The sequence below is a fragment of the Linepithema humile genome, chromosome 3 (assembly GCF_040581485.1).
Source record: "Linepithema humile isolate Giens D197 chromosome 3, Lhum_UNIL_v1.0, whole genome shotgun sequence".
Classification (NCBI taxonomy): domain Eukaryota; kingdom Metazoa; phylum Arthropoda; class Insecta; order Hymenoptera; family Formicidae; genus Linepithema; species Linepithema humile.
Window position 1 is genome coordinate 16734036 of NC_090130.1, and position 23245 is coordinate 16757280.

General features: G+C 33.7%; 1 protein-coding gene and 1 pseudogene across 2 annotated transcripts in view; one reads left to right on the plus strand and one right to left on the minus strand.

The window, feature by feature from the left end:
- Positions 1–23245, minus strand: part of DCX-EMAP (Doublecortin-domain-containing echinoderm-microtubule-associated protein) — a 587536-nt gene that overhangs the window by 511182 nt on the left and 53109 nt on the right. The window contains exon 1 of one of the 2 annotated variants that reach the window (XM_067352203.1): positions 19987–21248. The exons of the other annotated variant lie outside the window; for it this stretch is intronic. Within the exon in view, the coding sequence (XP_067208304.1) occupies positions 19987–20034 (48 nt within the window). The 5' untranslated portion in view covers positions 20035–21248. Of the gene's footprint in view, positions 1–19986; positions 21249–23245 lie in introns of those variants that run through there. 2 annotated transcript variants of the gene reach the window in all.
- LOC136998668 (histone-lysine N-methyltransferase SETMAR-like) lies at positions 13238–16200 on the plus strand (annotated as a pseudogene).

Here is a 23245-nt window from a genome sequence, read left to right on the forward strand (position 1 = left end):
AGCTTGGCTAGAATTGTTTAAGTAATTTTGGGGGTGGTTTTTCGGGTATAAGGGTGTTTTCCGACGCATGTATCGGATCGGTCTGTTTTATATGTTATGTGAGGGCCTCAGAACTTTCTCTATGCTAAAGGAAAAGAGCGACAAGTTATTTTTTGTTAGGCAAGGATTTTTTAGACGCTCTGGGGTGGTTTTTTGAGTATAAGGGTGTTTTCCGACGCATGTATCAAATCGGTCTCTTTTGCATGTCGTGTGAGGGCTTCGGAACTTTCTCCATGCAGAAGGAAAAAAGCGACAAGTCATTTTTAGCTTGGCTAGAATGGTTTAAGTGATTTTGGGGGTGGTTTTTCGGGTATAAGGGTGTCTTCCGACGCATGTATCAAATCGGTCTTTTTTGCATGTCGTGTAAGGGCCTCGGAACTTTCTCTGTGCAGAAGGAAAAGAGCGACAAGTCATTTTTAGCTTGGCTAGAATTGTTTAAGTGATTTTGGGGGTTGTTTTTCGGGTATAAGGGTGTCTTCCGACGCATGTATCGGATCGGTCTCTTTTGTACTTTGTTTGTGGGTCTCAAAACTTTCTCCCTGCAAAAGAACAAGAGCGACAAATCATTTTTAAAAAATCGTTCCAGGAACGTTCCAAACTTTAACCAGCTATAATAACCCCCTTTTGCTTCGATGACTGCTTCGATCCTCGACCTAAAGCGCTGGCACGCTCTCTGCAACGCGTTCTTGTCCATATTGGCGAATGCCGTCTCGATAATTACGTTCTGATTGTTTTAATCCATATATTAGCCTTAATAGTTTCGCTACTTTTATATTGTAATCTTTGTGTCCGGGCGGCAATTTCATATAAATTTCTTTTAATTTTCTGTAAAAATATGCACATTTAACATCTAAGTGATACATCTTCCAATTATGCGATATTGACATACCTATCAACAATCTAATTAATGAAATGTTTGCGACTGCTGCATATGATTCCAAATAATCTGTATCTTTCTTTTGAGAAAAACCTTGCGCAACTACTCTTTGTATCCCATTATTTTACCTAACCTATCTGTTTTAGCTTTATAAATCCATTTACTTCCTACAGTTAACGTTTTCTGGTTTACTTAATATCTCCATGTATTTCTATCATTCAAGCTTTTTAACTCTTTGTTCATTGCTATCTCTCACTCTTTCGATTGTGGTGACATTACTGCTTCTTCGTACGTGATTGGTTCAATTATTTCTGTTAAATTAAGTTCTATATTCTTAGGTTTGCGTACACAACCCCATGGATTTCTGACTACTTTCCTTGGTCTACCTACACTACGTTTTCTCTCTGATACAGTTTTTTGCGAATTGATAGATCCCGCATTACTGTCTGCATTATTTTCATGCGTTTCAACTATCTCTGATTCGTCATCTTCATCTACAGTATCTACATTACCTACTTTATCTATATCAACAGTATCAGTAAAGAGAATTTCGAATATTCTCTTACTATAAATATATTCATACCTACAAACATCTTCAAAAAACTCTACATGTTTCGTTTGTATTACATCGCATTTTTTTGAATCCCATAATCTATTCCCTTTTGTCTGATTTGAATATCTAACGAGTATGCATTCTCTTCCTTTAGAATCGAGCTTATGCCTACTCTGTTTAGTAATATATACATAGGCTAAACAACCATAAACTTTTAAATGTTTTACGCTCGGTTTATTTCTCGTCCAAATTCTTTCTGGAATGTCATTGATAGACGAATAAATGACTCTATTTTTAACGTAACTCGCAATTACTGCTTCTGCCCAAAATTTTTCAGGTAATTCAGCGTTTCTAAGTATCGCTCGTACTAGATCTAGTAATGGTCTACTAATTCGTCTACTAATTCGTTCTGTTATTCCGTTCATTTGTGATGTATCTACTTGTTCGTTCATGTTTTATCCCCATTTCATTCGTTTAAGAGCTTTGTTACAGTACTCTAATCCATTATCACTTCTAAATCTCTTTACCTTTCTATCTGTCTTTTTTTCTATTCTAATTATGTATTTACAGATGTATTAACTATTTTATCTTTACTCCATAAACAATATATCGTCACTTTCCTGGAGTAATCATTAGTGAATATTAAAATATACTTTGCTCTATCAATTGACTTTATCGGTATAGGGCTGCATAAATCGAAATAAATTAGCTCTAATACGTTTTCTTGTTTGTCTACAACTTAATGCTTTAGGCGCTTTTGTCGATTTACTAACATTACAAATACTGCAATGTGTGTCAGTTATGTTTACATTATTCAACCCTCTGACTAAATCCTTTCTAAATAATTCTTGAATAGTCTTCATGTTTATATGACAGAATCTTTTGTGTCACTTTTCATTATCCGTTAACTTATCAATATACATAATATATGTTTCCCTTTGGTTTAACTTATTTCTATTTTTTATTACTTTAGCTTTGAATATATATTGTTGCGCCTGCGGAACGAGGTATCGCACACGTCAATGAAACTCGCAGAAATTAAAATAACACAACAACACTTTAACAGAACAAAGAACAACTTTAATAAGAACCGTATAATACAATGAATAACCGGAAATACGATTTAAAGATCAGAGCCGTCGCACACGTCCGCTCGAGCAGACAGCTCCCGAAAATCTGATGTCTCACAGTTTATTTACAAACTGTCATAAAGATGTCTAAACAATATTACCATGGCTGAGTTCCACTTGGTGATCGCAACGTTCGCGAACATTATCTATCTTTCTTTAACTTTCGATGAAAAACAAAGATAAAATGATTCCACAAGCGTTGCGATCGCCAAGTGGAACGTACCTCATGGAGATTGTTTATAACATTTCAGCTGCTAAGAAACAGCTTCTCGAACCGTTGAACGACCGATCGATATTATCGATCGGTCTCTCAGTTGACTGCACGCAGCATCAGCAACAAAAAAGTCTGGGCGCAACACTGCCCCCCTTTTTCAAAATTGTCGTCCCGACAATTGTCTTGGCTAAATGGGCTGACTGTAGTCTTCATGTCTTCTAGTGTTGACTCCAGAGTGACATTACGACTTCCTGCCCTACCCTGAGCTGCTGCTACAGATTACCGAGCGTCGAAATTCCCAATCAAACACTTTCAGGATCATGAAAGATTCTGTCGTCGAACTCTCTAGCGTCGATTCCAGGATACCTATATGGTCTCTTGCTCTACCCTGAGCTACTTTTGCTGCAGGTTACCGAGCTCCATTTTCTAGTATCCAATCGACTTTCTTCTCAAATTTTTCTGGCTTTTTTTGCTTTCTAATTTCTTATTTTCGGACAAGACAGGGGTATTCACCGTGAACCCATCGCCCTAAAAAAGACTTCTCAAGCCCACTGCTTCGGCATTCACCCTTCGGCTCACGGGAAAACCACGGCTCAAAAACCGTGAGCGAAGCAGTCTCCTATGAAAGCTTTAAAATTCTTTTCTTTTTTCCATTTTTCTTTCTAACTTTGTCTTTATTCCTTCTTCCAAAATCCTTTTTCCACTTCCTTTCTTCAAACCTTTAAACTCCTTTCTTCAAATATCTTTTCTCCACTTCCGTTCTTAAAACCTTCAAACTCCTTTCTTCAAATATCTTTTCTCCACTTCCGTTCTTAAAACCTTCAAACTCCTTTCTTCAAATATCCTTTCTCCACTTCCTTTCTTCAAACCTTCAAACTCCTTTCTTCAAATATCCTTTCTCCTCCTCTTTTCTTTTCAGGAAACTCTAAACAGAAAGAAAATAAGCAGAATCAAATGAACAAAATTAATTTCTAAACACATAAAGAAATTATTTTTTTATTTCTTTCATTAATACAGATTAACGGATGTTTCAATTTTTTTTTTTTTTTATTTTTCATAAAATAAAGCCAACCTATTCGCATGAACAACTTTTCTCTTATGCTTGAATGATTTCTGAATGCAATAAACATCACTTATTCTTTTAACAATTTTATACGGACCTTTCCATTGGTTTTGCAACTTCGGAGCTTTTTCTATGATTTGTTGTGGATTAAAGAACCAAATTTTTTGTCCTACAGAAAAATTTACATCCCTAGTCTTTCGATCATAAATGGATTTAACCTTTTCCGATTTTATTTTAAGAGAACATTGCACATTCTCATGTATTGTATTTAATTTCTTTCTTAAATTCAGAATATAATTCTACGTCAATTGATGATTTTCTTCTCCTGGAGGAACACCACGTAACAAATCCAAAGAAATTCGCAAATTTCGAGCAAAATAAACTTTTGAAGGAGTGAGTTTTGTTGTTTCATGCTTCGAAGAACGATAAGCCAACAAAAACATCGGAATCCACCGATCCCAATCTTTCTGATTAGAAGAAATAAATTTGGCTAAATAATTCAAAATTGTCCGCTGTTGTTTCTCCATTTGTCCATCTGACTGAGGATGTAAAGCGGTTGTTCTTGTTTTCCTTTCTTGTTTTCTTTATTCCTAATAAGTTTGAGATTTCTTGAAAGAGACGTGACTCAAAACATTTTCCTTGATCTGTATGTACCTCCAATGGAACACCATGCCTAGAAACAATCTGTTCAACAAAAGTTTCAGCGACCGTTACAGTTTTTATATTTTTCAAAGGAATTGCTTCTACCCATTTTGAAAAACAATCAGTTATCACAAGCAAATATTTCTTTCCAAAATAGGTCATTGGAAGTGGACCTAAAATATCCATTTGATATTTTACTTTATCGAAAGGATTTCCCACATTATAAATTTGCAAAGGAGATTTCCCCTTCCCTGAAGGACCAACCTTAGCTACACATATCTCGCAGGAACGACACCAATCCTCCACATCTTTTTTGCCCAATAAAATCCCTGACGAATTTTTGCTAAAGTTTTATTCACTCCAAAATGCCCACCTGAAGAAGAATCGTGAACTTCTTTCAAAATTAAATCAAACTTCTTTTGAAGAACAACAATCTAAAGAACTTGATTTTTCAAAGTTGGTGACTCCCATTTTTTTAATAATATCCCTTTTTGAAGAATTAAGGCATCCCAATTATTCCAATAAACCTTAGCTGAAGATCCCTTCTCAATCACTTCCTGCCATGAAGGACGTATACCAGCCTCCTTTCCTTTCAAGAATAAAGAAACTATAGGATCTTCAAGTTGCTCCCTCCTCCAATTTATAAAATCATTTCCTTCTAAAATGATTCGGCAAACTTTTTCTTTTCTATTTTCTTTTTCTTTAGATTCTACTTTTACACAATAATTACAAAGATCCTTTAAACAAGGTCGTCTTAAAAGTCCGTCAGCATTGCCATGAAATTTTCCTTTTCTATATAAAATTTCAAAGTCATATTGTTGGACTCTTTCCAACCAACGTGCCAATTGTCCTTCCAACTCTTTAAAGGACATTAACCATCGTAAGGAAACATGATCAGTTCGGACTAGAAATTTCCTTCCAAATAAATAATGATGAAAATTCTTTATTGAATTAACAATCGCTAATAGTTCTCGACGGGTTACACAATAATTTCTTTTAGCCTTTGTTAAAACTTGACTGAAATAAGCAATGACTTTCTCTTTTTCATTTTGTTTTTGCGATAATACTGCACCTATGCTATGATCGGAAGCATCTGTGTCCAAAATGAATTTTCCTTCCTTCTTAGGAAAAGATAAAATTGGAGAAGAAATTAAAGCTTGCTTAAGTTTCTCAAATGCTAACTGACATTGAAATTCAAATTTTATTTGATTCTCTGTCAAAGTGTATAAAATTTTACTAAAAAAAGAAAATTCTTTCACGAATTTTTTGTAATATGAGCAAAATCCTAAAAAACTACGCAATTGCTTCTTGTTTTGAGGAACCAATCCTTTACAGCAATTATTTTTTCTGGATCAGTAATCACTCCTTCTTTAGAGATAACATGCCCTAAAAATTTCACAGAATTCCTAAGAAAAGAACATTTCTTTGGATTAAGCTTAGGATGAGCAGATCTAAATCGTAAAAAGACAGTTTCCAACCGCTGCAACATTTCCTCAAAAGTATTCCCAAAAATTATTACATCATCCAAGTATACTAAACAAATTTTTGATATTAAATCACACAAAACTTGCTCCATTAATCGTTCAAATGTTGCCGGAGCATTGCACAACCCAAAAGGCATTACAGTGAATTGCCATAAACCGTTTCCTAACGAGAATGCTGTTTTCTCTTTATCTTCAGGACAAATTTTAATTTGCCAATATCCACTTAAGGTCAAGAGTGGAAAACCAAGAATTTCCGGAAAGCTGATTAATCGTATCGTCTATTCGTGATAGAGGATAAGAATCTTTTATTGTCAGTATTGATTTTTCGGAAATCAACACAGAAACGAAGTGATCTATCTTTCTTCCTTACCATAATTGCAGGAGATAACCATGGACTTTGCGATCTTTCTATTACACCTTGTTTCTCCATTTCTTTTATTATTTCCTCTACCTCAGCTCTCAAATAAAGAGGGATCCGACGAGGTGTCTGTTTAATAGGATGCGAATTTCCTACGTCTATTTCATGTTTTATTAAACCACAATTTCCCGCGATAACTTCTTCCGAGAAAACGTCTTGATAATCTCGCAAAACTTTTGCATACATTTCTTTTTGAGAAGAATCTAAATTTTCGGAATCTTGTTCAAATAATTCCCTTAAAGCAAAAGAAATTTCATCTTTTTAAAAATTTAACCGTGCACAAGCAAGCAAACTCTTTCCCAGTCAATCCTAATGCGGACCGAAGACTTTCTTCCGCATTTGTTGCTGACAAGAAATCTATTCCTAGAATACAATCGACACTAATTTCCGCGACTAAAAGAGACAAGTCCAATGAATATTTCCCTAATTTCACTTTTGCATTCGTCCGAAAACAAATCAAAATTTCTTCTTCCGTGGGATAAATTAATCTTACATTTCCCGAATTATTATAAACTTCCGACATTTCTACCATTCGACTACTTAAAATCGAAACATCCGCACCCGTATCAACTCTAAATAAACACGGTCTTTCATTAATTAATCCTTTAAAACAAAACTTTTTTTTCTGAATACGACTTAATCTTAATTTTCTTTTCGGGGCCTCCTTGCTCTTTGTCGAATCTTTCCCGAACAATTCGACAAAACCTAGTTTGTTGACTTTTCTTTTATTAAAACCGGACACTCTGCTCGGAAATGTCCTGACTTTCCACATTGCCAACATTCCTTATCATTTTTCGGAAAACTGCTTTTATTTTTATTAAAATTATTTTTATTAAAATTCTTATTTTACTTTTTTTTTATTATCCCTTTTTTTAGTTCCAATTTTTCAGAAAAATTATAATTTTTATTCTGTCTTTTATCTTTTTCGAATCTTTCAAATTTCTTTCTTTTTATTTCTGAAAAATTATTTTCATTTATTTCTTTTATGGTTTTCGCTCTCTCAATTGCTAATTTTAATGAGGAAACTTCCTCTAATTGAAGAGTCCGTTTTATGAATTGATCATTTAGCGCATTAACAAATTGCGCACACGCTATCTTTTCCCGGACTTCCGCCAAATATTCTGAATAGGCTAATTTTGACAACCTTTCTATGTCAGCGCCTAAATTCGATATTTCCTCACCAAATTTTTGTCGTCTATTTATAAATTACGTGTAATACGTCCCTGAGAGATGACCCTCACCAAATCGTAACTCTAATTTTGATTTTAATTCTGTGAAACTTAAATTTTCGATTTCCAAAACACAATCTAATACCGTTCTTGCCTTTCCCTTAAGACAAGATGCTAACGCAATAGTTTTTGCATTCTCCGTCCAATTATTTGCACTCGCGATTAAATTAAGCTGAGAAAAGAATTCCCTTAACGATCTCGTCCCGTCATACATATCTGGTTTTAATTTATACTCTAAATTCACCGACACTGAATTTACGAGCGCGTATGAAACATTTCCCGTCGCAGAACTCTCGCCCTGATCGCCATTCCCGGTATTATTATTGGAACGACTTATCTGGTTAATTTGCTGCTCCAATCTGCTCAGCGCCTCGTTCCGCTGTCTTAATTCCGTTTAAACTTGTGCCCGCTCCTGTCTCCGCTCCTCCCGAAGCTGTCCGAGCTCCTGCAGAATTGCGTGCAGCAATTCGACTCAGCCGACGTTGATGCAATCTGGGAACGTGTTTTTCTCGGCGAGTGAACCATTGACATGATGAAACCACTGTTCCGCACTGCACTGCACCACCGAATAATCGTTCCGATCCCGGACGAACCTCCAAAATGTTGAGCCCGCGGAACGAGGTATCGCACACGTCAATGAAACTCGCAGAAATTAAAATAACACAACAACAACACTTTAACAGAACAAAGAACAACTTTAATAAGAACCGTATAATACAACGAATAGCCGGAAATACGATTTAAAGATCAGAGCCGTTGCACACGTCCGCTCGAGCAGACAGCTCCCGACAATCTGACGTCTCACAGTTTATTTACAAACTGTCATAGAGACGTCTAAACAATATTACCATGGAGATTGTTTATAACATTTCAGCTGCTAAAAAACAGCTTCTCGAACCGTTGAACGACCAATCGATATTATCGATCGGTCTCTCAGCTGACTGCACGCAGCATCAGCGACGAAGAAGCCTGGGCGCAACAATATTGACCATCTCTATATAGGGCTTCCCCCACTATCATCTATTCCCTTTATCCTGAATCTTAAGTTTTCCATTGTCTATCATAAGTTTTTTGTGTTTCTTCTTTATTTGCGAAACTGACAATAAATTGCGTCTTATATTGGGAACATGATATACATTAAGTAACGTTAAGTCAAATTTTTTATTCCCGATATAAGTTTGTATCTTTATATCGCCTACACCTACAGCCTTCAAAATGTCGCTCGATTTACTATCTGCCGAATAAATTACTTCATTAGCTATTGGTTTATATTTATCAAACCATTCTTTATGTTTGCATACATGGTCAGTTGCTCCATTATCTATTAACCATGAATCATCAAACTGAGTGTTGTTTAATTTTTATAACAACACTGATACATTCTGATCAGACTCCACGATTTTTTTCTTTTTGAATAAGGCACAACATTAAATACCAGAGCTACTAAACGCGGGACCAACAAAATTTTTAAAGAATATTTTAACGCCGGAGCTGCCTTTCTCATGAGACATTGCGAGCTCGAGCTTTCTCACGGAGAAAAGTAGCAGGTGGCATCGATATTTCAAACAATCTTGACCACTCAGTGTGCCTATGGGCGCCAAGAAAGTCGAAAAAATCGAAACTCTACTGTATCTTCAGCCGACTCCAGATGTTTAAAAGTAAGAAAAAAAAAGTAAGAATAAAACTGTCACTTGTCAGCAGCTAGCCCATACCCATGAATTCCAACTACGGGAACCCTATTTAATAATCGATAGGATGTACTGGGTAATGACCGGGCAATGACCGCAGTCAAACGCTGAGAAGGTGTGAAACTTGACACGGTGCACGTGTTCAGTAGGTCTGGGAAACCAAGATGCATTAGCTATACTCTCCACGCGACTCCAGGGGCACGCGACAGTCATAAACTGTCAAATTTATTAGATCAGTGACCCAAGGCCCCATGAACTTGTATACACCAATTCTCAACCCTCCAATCAGAAAGCCTGGAATCGGGGCAAGCACTTCTATAAACCACCCATCGTTCTATCTTATGGTCTAAAGACTACGCCCACCTAGATTTTAAGGCATCGAGATACACTCCACCGATGTTAATTAAAACCAACCGAATTACGCCACATCAAAAACCCACCCTCATCGTATATGGACCCGAACCAACGCTACTCTTTATTCGTTAGGGCCCCTTTTCTCCTATTCCCATCACAAGTAACATAATTATCTAAACTTAATCCTATTAGTTGAAAGTGACGCCATCCTTTCCCGCATTAAAAATCTTCTTGTAAAATTAATTCCTATTCGATCCCCGCCTCAAAAATATAAGATTTTTCAAATGGATCCACCTCAAGAAAAGAGTATAAAAACCCGTGTTCTGGTGGCTCCGACAGTCATTTTTCTAACAATTTCCGCCATCTTTCTTCACAATTTTTCGAGTAGTTCGGGCCGCGAATCGGACTAGTTGCGAGTAGTGTCGTCAAGTGATACTTAGCCGCGACCGAGTGGTGCATCTCAAAAAAGAGGGTCCGTCTCCTACACAACACTATCCCTCAGCAGGGCGGCCACTTCTTAAGCAATTTGAAACTACTCAGCATATTAAATCTGTCAGTGGACAACTTATTTCATCTCTATATCTTGTATTAAAGGAATCAATTAATATTTTTGGACCACGAGTACAGGAAACTCTATTAAAGTTTTCTAACATTTACGTTGCAGCTTCAAAATCGAGGAAACTTGCAAGTCATCACTTTAAAACTTGGTTTCAACAAGTATATCTATCGAATACTGGAGAAAAAAAGTTTGCTACTTCTCGATTTATGGACAGGACATTGCTCAGCACAATTGGAACAATTTATACCAGAAGATAAACAAATATAGATCTCAATGATACCGAAAAAAAACGATTAGTCTTGTACAACCTTTAGATGTATTTTGCTTTAAAATATGGAAAAATTTTGTTCATACTTTTTCTGATTCTATTATGTGTATATGACTATGTACTTTAATATGTGGTAGACTTATCAATATAAGAAGGTGAAAAATGAAAGCGTTATGTCGCTTACATTCAAATCTTGCATAAAGGTCTATGCTAATCTTTACAAATTCATTTTTAGCATATAAAAAAAGGGTTTAATTTAATTTATATTCACATAGTTCACATTAAATTTGGTTATATTTTAGTTAGCTTAGCTTAGTTTTTAGCTGCTAATATTGTTCAGACGTTGATTATGTCAAAAAATTTAAGAAAATAAACTTTTTTAAAATATATACAATGGAAAGGCTTATATGCTGATAACTATCAAATATAATATAATAGAAAAGCATCAAGAGCCGTCGCAGAAAGTTAGTGCAAAAATTTTAATTTTTCTTATAGAAATTAATTCGTCTACATTAGAGACAGTTAAATTGTGCACCGATCTCAGATAAAGATACATAAAATGTCCTGATTTAGTCACTCGTAACCAGATATTTTTTCTCTCGTTTTTTCTTTTCTTTCAATATTTTTTATTCATACATTATAATTCTCCATACGTGAGAACAATGTACTTAATTTTTCGTACATTTTATGTATCTCTATCTGACAACGAGATAGATGCACAATTTAAATGTCTGTAATGTAGACGAATGAATTTCTATAAAAAAAAATTAAAATTTTTGCACTAACTTACTGCGACGGCTCTTGATGCTCTAATCTTTTTTAATTTTGTATTTTTTTTTGCTGTTAATAATATTTTGAGACATTGGTACCTATAACCGAGTGAAATATTAATGAAATGAAACATTTCAGCTAAATATTTATGAATTCTAATCATTTTTTCATATGGAAATCTTAAAAATCGTTAATGTAGTCAGATAATTAAAATTTGAATTTCTCGGAAATTAGGCATTTCCATATATTAGCACTTTGGATTTCGACTACATTCAGTAAGTACTACGTGCCTGTAAAATTTCATCAAAATCGGATGGAGGTCGCATACGGAAGTCTCACCCCGAATTCTCCGCAACTCGTTTACCCGGTACTTATAAAATTTTCACTAAATCACCGAAATTGATTTTTGCTAAGCATTGCTAGTGCACCGGAGTGCACTTTTTTAATCAAAACAGTGCGTTCTATTAATACTGTGCGTGCAAAACAAATCTGTGCGGACTACCTCAACCAGCATTGGGCAAGTCTAGCCCGCAATTCACTCATCAACCATATTTGATCATCAACTTTGATTCTACAAGTAGTAAGAGTTAGATTTTAAGTTCGTTTATCTTAAGTTACTGATGAATTTCCTATTAATTTTCTTGTGTGTAAGACAAAAGATTCGTGTATACCGGTTTATGGTTTCAGATAGAATGAGAATGATTTATTGAATTACATTTTTATAATATTGACTTGTGATATTAACTTTGTAGATAACTAAAAGAAAAATTTATAGAGACATTTATGACAACAATCTACTAAATAAAATATTACATAAAATAAAATAAATTTTTGTCTAAACTTCTTTATATGGACGAATAATCTTTATGTAGCTCTTATTAGGTTGAAACCGTGTGAGCCTTTTCGGGCGCGGTATAGCTCGCCGGAATCCGGGTTCGTTCGGTTGGGGGTACGCCAAGAAGAACTCACGTTTGAGAGAGATGATAGTAAATTAATATGTTTATTGAAATAATAAGCTTGATGATTGTGTGTACATGTGATGTATGATTTGTATAAATGTAGTGTGCGAAGTGTATGATTGCGATGTGAACTCTGTATAAATGCACTCCGTATGATTTATATAAATGCGTGAGTGAATAAAGGCGATGTAAATCTGTATAAACGTTTGAACATATGACGGCGAGGTATGATTCGTCTACGCATGACGTGAAGCGTCTTGGTGCCAGTGTTGCGATATGGGGCCGGTTGTATGCGCATGTGCGGCTCTGCGCATGTGCGGTGATGGAGATCCAGTGCCGTTATATGTTGTGTGTTGACCGTATGGCGGGACGTTTTGACATGAGAAGGTTAAGTGACTACAAATAAGGTAAGATTTATTTATTTACAAGCATGGAATCTACGAAGCCAGCAGCTAAAAAACCAAGAAGTAGAAAATTTCAATCAATTTCAAAAAATTTAGAAATATTTTTAATGTAGCGGGGTAACGGTGCCTTGTTTAACTTGTATGAGACACTGTACTGACGCCGTATTGCCGCACATGCGCATACAACCGGTCCCATATCGCAACACTGCTTGGTGCAATCGGCGGAACGATTAGCGCAAGCGCATACGATCGAGTCGTAGCGGTTAGCACGACGGAGCGCCTGTCGGCGGGTGCGTTCGTAGAAGTGTCGCGAGTCCGTTCGATAGTCGATCGATACGGGTCGTTCGGCGGCGCGGATTGGTCGACGCGGTTTTGCCTGCCGGATGGATTTTGACTTTAAATCCCGATGCACGGAAACGCGATATTTGGATCGGGAAGCCGAGTACGCTCGGCGGGTACACGAGAACGCTCGTGTCTGAGAGGTGAGGAGCCGAGTACGCTCGGCGGGTATACGAGAACGCTCGTATAAGAGGCTTGAAGTCGAGTACGCTCGGCGGGAGTACGAGAACGCTCGTACGAAGGTGGATGCAGAGCGGCGGTCCGGCTGGGTACACGGGAATACCCGTGCACGAAGATCGGTGCCTGGAGGAGCCGAGTACGCTCGGCGGGTATACGAGAACTCTCGTGTGCAGAGGAAAGAATACCGAGAACGCTCGGCGGTACACGAGAACGTTCGTGTGTCTGGAAAAGGCATAGAAGCCGAGTACGCTCGGCGGACTACGAGAACGCTCGTAAAGGGATGTTCGCTAGCAGCGAACAGGATCTGGTGAAATAAACGTACAGCCGGGCCTCTTTTATACCCGGCTGGCGGTCGACTGACTTCGGATCGGTAAGCATCGGCGGTTTCGGCGGCGTGCCCCCACTAAACGGAATTCAGAACGGTCGGATGTGGGGGTCCGTTCGGCGATTGACCGCCGTTGTTTTTGACAAAGTTTATCGGCGCTCGATGCGCCCTTGGTAGGCTACGAACGATGGACGCAGGATGCAGCTTGCGGGCTGCACCGTTACAAGGTTCATATTAGATTCACAGTTTCGAAATTTAGTTGCAAATAGCCCTTTAGTTAGGATGTTTGTCACAATCTTAGTTATTGATACAAATATGTCACCGTTTTCTGCTTTTTTTCTAATGAAGTAGTGGCAAGATACCTATGTGCTTTAATGATCTGTATGCATTATGTTGGGTTAAACTGATTTCATTTTTGTTGACGCAATACAACATTGCCGGTGATAATATTATTAATGGCTTAATGTCTCTTGCTAATGCTATAATGTTTCCTAACATGCTGTGGTGAAGTAACATATGATTGCACTCCGCATCGTAATATCCAACGAATCTTTTAGTTTGATCGCTGAATTCCAACTTTACGTTTAAGGTTTTCTTGGAACATTCTCTTTACTGCCTCTGTCAATATCCTCTGTCTGGATTTGACAAGTAACTGAATTTACTGCGAATGTTATATCTTGTTTCGCTTCTTGGTTCGTATATTGGAGCTTACTCACAGCTTCTCTATGGAATCATTTTTATGTCATCTCCTTCTGCTTGGTTTCATATCTCTATTCAGTTTGATGCTTGAATCAAATGACATTGATACGATATGCAGTCTTCCATTTCATATTCCTAAATGGATTTTAATGTAAGTCTAGTCTAGCCAAATTTTTCCAATTTTTCGATCTCGCGTAATGTTTAAACCTAATAAATATTTTGCTTTGCCAAGATCTTTCATCTTAAAATTTTGAGATAATTCCTTTTTTAATACGTTTTATTTTTTGGACTTTTGTATTGTCTGACATTATAAAATATGAAAACAATAGCAACCTGCAACATTCTCTGAATATTGCATTGACGTTTCAGGAATATGTCTACAATATTTTTCTAAATATTTTAGGATTACTGCAGGAATATTGCCAACATGATATTGAAATATCATTTAAAAGCGAGCATATGAATGTTGTTGTAAGCTTTCAAGAATATTTCATAAAATATTTCAATTCTACAAATTAATATTCCTGCAATGTTATAGCAACATTTGTGTTGTTACGATACATTATTGTATCCATAGAATTATATCTGCATTTAAAAGCGAATTTAATATCTGAAAGTATTTTCATTATTGTGCGATGTAACATATGCGAATTTGAAGCAACTGATTGGTTAACTTTAAATGCTTTTTATTTGAAAACTATTATAGGCTCGACATTATGATTTTCATCTTATAATAATTTCATAAATATGCTATTGACACCATATGGTGCATTTGGTACGAAATACTGTGCATACAAGGGCAAATCAATAGGTACCCGTGTTTGAAAACAGGCGGCGTTGCTGATGCAAGTTACCATCATGTACTACCATCTTTCAAACGACGCCATACAAAATTTCAGGGTGATTCATGCGATAGTTTTGATTTGACAGCAATTCGTAGTGAGCGTGTTTGATGTTTTTCAATACAATGAAAAAAGAGCAATATTAATCCGTGATTCGCTTTTTATTTTTGGATGAAAAAACGTGCGAAGAAATAAAAACGAAGTTGGATGCTGTCTATGGGAACCCTTCACCATCTATAACAACCGTCAGATATTGGTTTAACGAATTCAAACGTGGTCGTTCATCTGTTTTTGATGAGAAGCGCCCAGGCCGCTCGGCAGATGTGGTTACTGAGGAAATCGTTGAAAACGTCCACGACATGATTCTCGCTGATCGCCGAACGAAAGTACGTGAAGTAGCAGAGGCCGTAGGCGTGTCGTACGGAACGGCATTCAATATTTTGCATGATAACTTGGAAATGAAAAAGTTGTCGACCCGATGGGTCATGCCGCGATTGCTCACGGTGGACAACAAGCGGATGCGGCTATCAATTTGGAAGCAGTGTTTGGAGCTGTTTAAGCGCAATCCGCAGGAGTTTTTGCGTCGAGTCATAACAGTTGATGAAATATGAATTCATCACTATACACCGGAGACCAAGGAACAGTCAAAACAGTGGACTTCACCCAGTGAACGTGCTCCGAAGAAGGCCAAGACGGTCCCATCGGCCGGAAAGGTGATGGTCACTGTTTTTTGGAATGCGCAAGGCGTGATCTTCATCGACTATTTGGAAAAGGGAAAAACTATCACAGAGCAATACTATTCTGATTTATTGGGTTGATTCAATGTTGAATTGAAGAAAAAACGGCTCCATTTAACGAAAAAAAGTGTTGTTCCACCACGACAATGCACCGGTTCATTCCTCCGCAGTCGTCACAGCCAAATTGATCGAATTGCGCTCCGAATTGCTGCCGCATCCACCGTACTCTCCGGATTTGGCCTCCTGCGACTTCTTCCTGTTTTCAAACTTGAAAAAATGGCTCGGTGGAAAGAAATTTACGTCGAATGAGGAGATAATCGCCGAAACAGAGGCCTATTTTGTAGAGTTCGACAAATCGTATTTTTTGAAGAGATTAAAAAAATGACAGGGGCGTTGGGAAAAAAAAGTGTATCCTTCTAAAAGGGAATTACGTCGAAAAATAAAAAAAAAATTTTTGTGAAAAACTTACGTCTTTATTATTAACACGGGTACTTATTGATTTGCCCTCGTATAGTGTCTCAGAATAATTATGTCAATATCGTGAGCTAGTGGAGGAAAATAAACTGAATAGAAAAGTTTTTTGAAGTTTTGCAATTTTTGCAATAATTATTGAGAAATTAGTTAAAAAGGATTGGCAAATGAGTGCGCGGTTTGCGTGATTAGATCGTACGCTTGAGATGTATACTATAGGCATAACAGCAGTGAGTGTCACACGGCAATGAAAAGTTTGACGTGCGATGAGAGCAGAAATAACGCGTAAGTAGCGAGCGAGCAGAAGCTTTACTTTTTGTTATACACTATAATAAAAGAAGAACACCTTTCAAATGCTCAACATTGAACAATTTTCAAAACGCTAAAATTCGGTGAAAAATCATAGCAGACAAAAAATTAAAAAAGCATTTTAAAGTTTGAAGTTTGTACCTTCACATGCTTTGAATAATTTTTGGAAACCTTTTTATTTTTAAATCCAAAAAGTTTTGAACACATTAGTTTTTTTTTCTTTAAATATGATTTTAAACACTGCAGCTTGATAAAAAATTTTTCTTAAAAAATTTATGACAAGTGCAAATACTACAGTATTTTACCTACAAAATTCGTTTTCTTTAAATTTTGCTATACCTTTTTTAAGCTAAACTTTAAAGCTAAACCTGCATTCTTTACACTAATGCTAATGCCAGTAAGTTATTTTTCACAAAAAATTACCGGGGACACAAATCTCTTTCTTCTTTCCACATACTGAATGTAAATTAGTGTACTTATTTATTACTTTTATCCGCAAAATTTTAAGAATTTTTCCACAAGTCTTAAAGATATTTAACTCCCCGATAATTCCCTGATAACCCGAAAAATTTCAAAACATCTTTAAAGCAAAAAGTCTCATTCTTTGTTTTTTTTTTAATTGAGAAGTTAAAATATACTCTTGTTGTGAAAAAATTGAAAAATGGTCTGATCTCCCCAAAAATCTCCTAAGGAGAGGTTGAGGAAGGGCTCAAAAATATTCTTTTTAACTCTAAGAAATTGATTTACGAAGGGTAGATACCGTCTGTTTTTATCAATTTCTAATCAGTAATAAACCCCCTCCTCCCCACCTGAAGGCGCTCCTGATCACTCAATATATGTATATATCTGTATATAAGTATACAATCAATATGTATACAATCATATATATGTTTACACACACACACACGCACGCACGTACGCACGCACACAAAATGTGTCTACAGAGAGTAATATTTATTTACAGCTCGGAAACTATGCGATCGATTTTAAAAGTTTAGGTATGAAATGTATGGGTCTGAAGGGCCCTTAAACGGAATGGAAGTAAGTCTCCCAACTCCGATTGCGTGGTAATTAACTTTAAAATTTTTAACAAAAATTTCTATACAAAATTACATTTTTGGATTCTATAGAAAAAAATAATTTAGTATTATCGCAAACAATATTTATCAGATGTTTTTATGAAAAAATATAACGGTTTGAAGTTTCGACTTATAGCCACTTGAAGCGCTCGGGAATAATCATAATAAAATGAAATCAAAATCACAACACTCTACTCTGATTTATTCAATTTATTAAATATTCAAAATGTCTACCATGGACTTCTAAACATTTATTTATCCGAATTAATAAAGTATTTCTAAATTGGCACGATCAGACATCAAACATCACATAATATTGAGGGTATCTTGAGATATTAATTTGTTTTTATATACAGATATATAATAATTTTATATACAATAAAAAATAAAAATAGTTTGATATCTGAAGATACCTTCATTACTGTGAGATATAAACATGCTTAAACGGGAATTTAAAGACTTAGGCCCGTTTCTATCAACTTTACCTAATCGGCAGTTTAGCAAACCCTCAGTTAAACCTGAACCTGAGTTTAAACCAAAGGTAATGCTGATTGATTTCTATCACGATTACATCGAGAATGATTAACTAAACCTATACTATATGTTTCATAACTCTGAAATTATTTGAAGACAGAATGCTGATTGGTTTAATATTAGAGACTCTAGAACTAGGTCTCCAGTCTAATATTGATTCTTATCTCTAATCGAAAATATAAAACTATTGATATTATTGACTTTAAATTGACTTCTATTATTGACTATTATTGAGTTCTTAAATCACGTTGCTGAAAACGGCTCAGTATATAAGTTATTTTGTGCATATAAAATAATATTTTAACTTTAATAATGAGTAATATGAGTAATAAACGTAGAGTGTTAAATTTTTCAACAGCAGAAAAAAGTATTTTGATCGATTTAATTTTCAAATAAAAAAATGTGATAGAAAACAAGAAGTCTGACATGGTAACTTCAAAAGATAAAGAAAAATATTGAAAAATAATAGAAAATTTGTTTAATAGTATGTCCTCAACCGAATTTAGAACATCAAAGAGTTTAAAAAATTGCTAGGACAATTTAAAAAAAAAATCAGAAAATTTTTTGCCGATAAGAAAATTCAGTAGTATAAATGTATAATGTACAGGTAATATTTTTATCTTTGCCTTTTATGGAATATTACATATTATCTGCTATGAACATAATTTGAGTAATGCTAAATAGTTATATTATGTTACGTTTTAATTTCAACATTTTTCTAATTAATATTCAAATAATAATAAGTACTTACACACACATATATATATATATATATATATATATATATATATATATTTTATAAAATTATACTGAAAAACTTACTTATTTGTCAAAAATTCTAACTCTTCTCTAATTTGTTCCAATATTAATAATACCAAATTTTTATTTAATCTAAAACGCATTTTAAATTCAACGTCATCTAATGTTTCAAAATAATTAACTCGCTGTTTAAATCTTTTTCTTCTTCGTTCAAATTGTTCAATATTTTTTCATCAGAATCTAAGGACCACAAAGGATTAAAATACGCCATCATATCAACAAAATAATAATTATTATTTTTCACAATTATTTTTAACGTATCTGTAACGTGTCAACCACTGTTAATGAGTGTTGAGTTTGAGTTTTGACAGGATAATATCCAATAAAGATCAGGATACATATTTGATGATATGATATATAGAAATAAAAATAGAGTATTGCTAGTAACATTTCTCAAAACCGGCGTGTAATTACTTTAAACGGTTGAGATCAATCGTTTTTAGGATTTTCATTTCAAAATGATTTCAGAAATATGTCATTACCGTACAGTACAGATGCAGAGCACTGCGTATTTTATTAAGAAAACATTATATTTTAATCTTGTAAAAATCGATCTGTTGGGACATACTATTGTTTTAAAAAAGACCACATTATAATTAAAAAATCTCTTTTTTTATTGTAATTGTTAAAAATATAATATTTGTTACTTTTATTAATTTTGTTTATTAATTATCTTATTTATATCGAATGTAAAAAATATTGCTCTAATATTAAAAAATTTATTCTATATAAAGTTTATTAAACTTAATTTTTAATATTTTATTATTAACTCTATTAGTAATTAATTTGTTTAAATTGTATTCTGTTATATTAAAATAAATTAAAAAGTAAACGGAAAGTAATTTTTCTTGTATTGTATCACTTTTAATTTTTTAGATACAGAAGAACAAAATGATTTTCTTTTTTATATTTTATATTATTATATATATCTGGACTTAAATTTGAAAATTTTTTGACTTATATTTATGTAAATCCAGTATTGTATAAATATTTAAAGAACCTGCATTATGTCGGCCGGTAGCGATATCACTTCAAAGGAATCACTCATTAACACGACGAAACTGTCTGTCCAGCAATTGAAATTTTGTCTGCAAGATTCGGCTTCTGAATTGCTACAGAAATCCACTTCTTCTCTCCTGACACCAAAAATTGGCTTCAGATCGTCCGATTGGGACGACGATGAATTTGGCGACTCAATTGTGAATCCCAATTGATCTCTTAACACCCGTGACCTGTTTACTTACTTTATTTTTTCTATTTTTAACGAATACACAATTCACTATTTTGCATGATTCAAGAAACTCTTAACACATTATTATAATATTTTCAATACTCTATCCAATCATCAATTATAACTTTAATCTTTTACAATAAGTTTAAGAAAGTTGTTTTGAAAGTTGTTTGGGTAATATTGGGAAGAATTAAGTGAGAAGGCATCACAATAAACGTTTTTTAAAATAAAAGATTGAAGAAAAATGCAGGATGATTACGGTCATGACTTTATATGATTTAAAAAAACTTTCATTGTTGTTTACGTTATAATCACACAAGTATTTTCGATTTAAAATTGCAATGTGATCCTATATTATTAAATTAATCTCTAATTTTACAGATATCGTTTATGAATATCAACAAAGAATAAGGGAATTGAGAATATTAAAAAGAATTAAATAAAAAACTTTTATAATAAATGTATTAAAAATGTTAGTAAATAAATGTCATTTTTGATAAAATGATGCAAAATTTAAAAAAAATTTACTTTAATCACGACCGTAATCTAGCTGAAAGATATTTATATCAATTTCGACACCAAATTCACCAAACCACAATAAAAGCCGATGACAAGATTACGCAGTAAAATTCTATTGTAACTAACTTTCCCCCATCGATCTTAAATTGTGTGACACAATCTCTCTTCAGAATATTAACAGAACGAGCCACTTTTGAACTGATGCAACCGCGACTATGTTCAATGGACGACTAGTGGGGCAGGTAGGAGGTGGGCTAGTTGTATTGGAAGAATCAGGGTACTGCAACATCCCCTACCATACCCCTCCACATTACAAAGGGCCATCGCCGCTCAAGGACAACCACCCCCGACCCTTCACCTTTTTTTCATCCCTTACACACATTTCCCCGTCTTTCTGTTTCTTTAACAAAGAACGGTAATACTAATGTAGAATATTAATTTCAAGAATTAAAATTTACGTGAAAATTGCGAGATTTTTTTCTTGTGTTTGTTAATAGTTCTTAATAAATATATTGAATGTATTTTGTTGGTATTCATTTGCGTAAATTAAATAATACTACGCAATTATTATTTTTTGATCAATTTAATTACTTTTTCTTCTTTTTGGTTTCAATTTTAGCTAATCAAAAATTAACAAAAGTGCATTTTATCAAGCTCCAATTCTGCAATACTAAAACTCTTTTATATATAAAATATATTTTATATACAACATTTATTACAAATAATTTATTACATTTATATACAACATTATATACAACATTTTTTATACATTTACATTCAAAGAGCAACAAATAAGGATCAAGAAAAATTACTTAAAAAAATGATTTTAGAACCATTTTATCTTATAAGCTCCGTGAAAACTTATCGAACTTCAATTCTAAAAAAAAGCATTTGGAATTATGAAACTTCTTTTTATTTTAAATGTCTTTCGCGGATTTTAATTATCTTTTTTTATACAAAATGGCATGACGATTCTTTGATCTGTAAAAATAAAAATTTTTAATGCAATTTTGCGAATGTTACACCAAGTCCGGAAAAAATTGCGCTAAATTTCTGTTAATTACATCTTATAGCGGGAGCAGCTTTCTTCTTTAAACTGAGTGGTTGCTGATCACTGTACAATTTTTTTTAAACCAAGTTATCGAAGATAAAAAAAAATCATTATTTTTACTCTCGACTATTGCCAACCGCAGTTCTAGACGAAGGAAGTATGTGTTTTACTGAGCTCGGATCGGTTGTTACCTTAGTTCTGCAGTATTGTTCAATATCATCTTTTATTCATAAGTTTCTTATAAACCAAAGAAGATTTAAAGCATATAATTATTGTTATTTATTCTGTTAATAAAAAACGGAAAAACAATATTATTTCGTTTATATTATTTCTCTCATTTCGGGATCTTTATTTTCTAAACAAGTAAGTTTCACTTTATCTTTTCTTTATTTTTTTTTTTTACATTATATTATTATATTATTTATATTTAAAAACATAATTTGTTTATATATTTTAATAATACAATTATTTATATATATATATATATATATATACAATTATATAAATAATTATATACATTTAATAAAAAATTATACACATATAATTATGTGAATAATTTTTTTCTGTATTGCCATAATTACGTGGGTACGTAGAAGTTTATGTATTTGAATTTAGATATTATTATTTCAGTTTCTCTCTCTCTCTCCTCTCTCTCTCTCTCTCTCTCTCTCTCTATATATATATATATTATATATGTATATATAGACAGATGAAGAAACATGAAGACAAAAAGAAGAATAGCAGCATGATTGTGCTGCACTCATTATGTGTATATTGGCAGCAGTATTACGCCTTATTATCTGTGAAGACAGAACAGGAATCAATTGAATGGCCATCAATGGATTTAATAAACAATATATCAAGATTATAGTCACAATCAAGAATAAAAGATAGAAGAAAAATTTCAAGAAAAAAGAAAATAATCAAATCAATAAATTTATTTATATTTTATTTAAATTTTATATTTATATAAAATATTTCATAGCTCTTATGTATTTATATATAATACAATTATTATTTATATGAAATTATATAATTATAATAGATTTAAGTTATATATAATAGTATAGTTATAATAGATATTATATATATTAAGTCTCCTTCAGGTAACACGAAGAACGAAGAGGAAAAATATTGGACGAAAAAATGAAACAGCAAAAAAGCAATCGCGGTATAGAAAGCGAACAATAGCAAGTAAATTGCAAAGAGCAAGTAAATGTAAACACATTTCACAAGATGTAACTAATACGCTTTCATTCAATAATCAAACATTACAAGTTAATAATATGTATTATATTATCAATCTCTCAAAGAATTTCACAATATAATATTGTGACATTCATAGAAAAAAGTTATTACAACAATTTTATTCAACCATATGATCCTTTGCGGATATCGTTTGTAATATTTACAAAAAATTATATTATAAAAAACAAATATGTATTACGAAAATGTCTG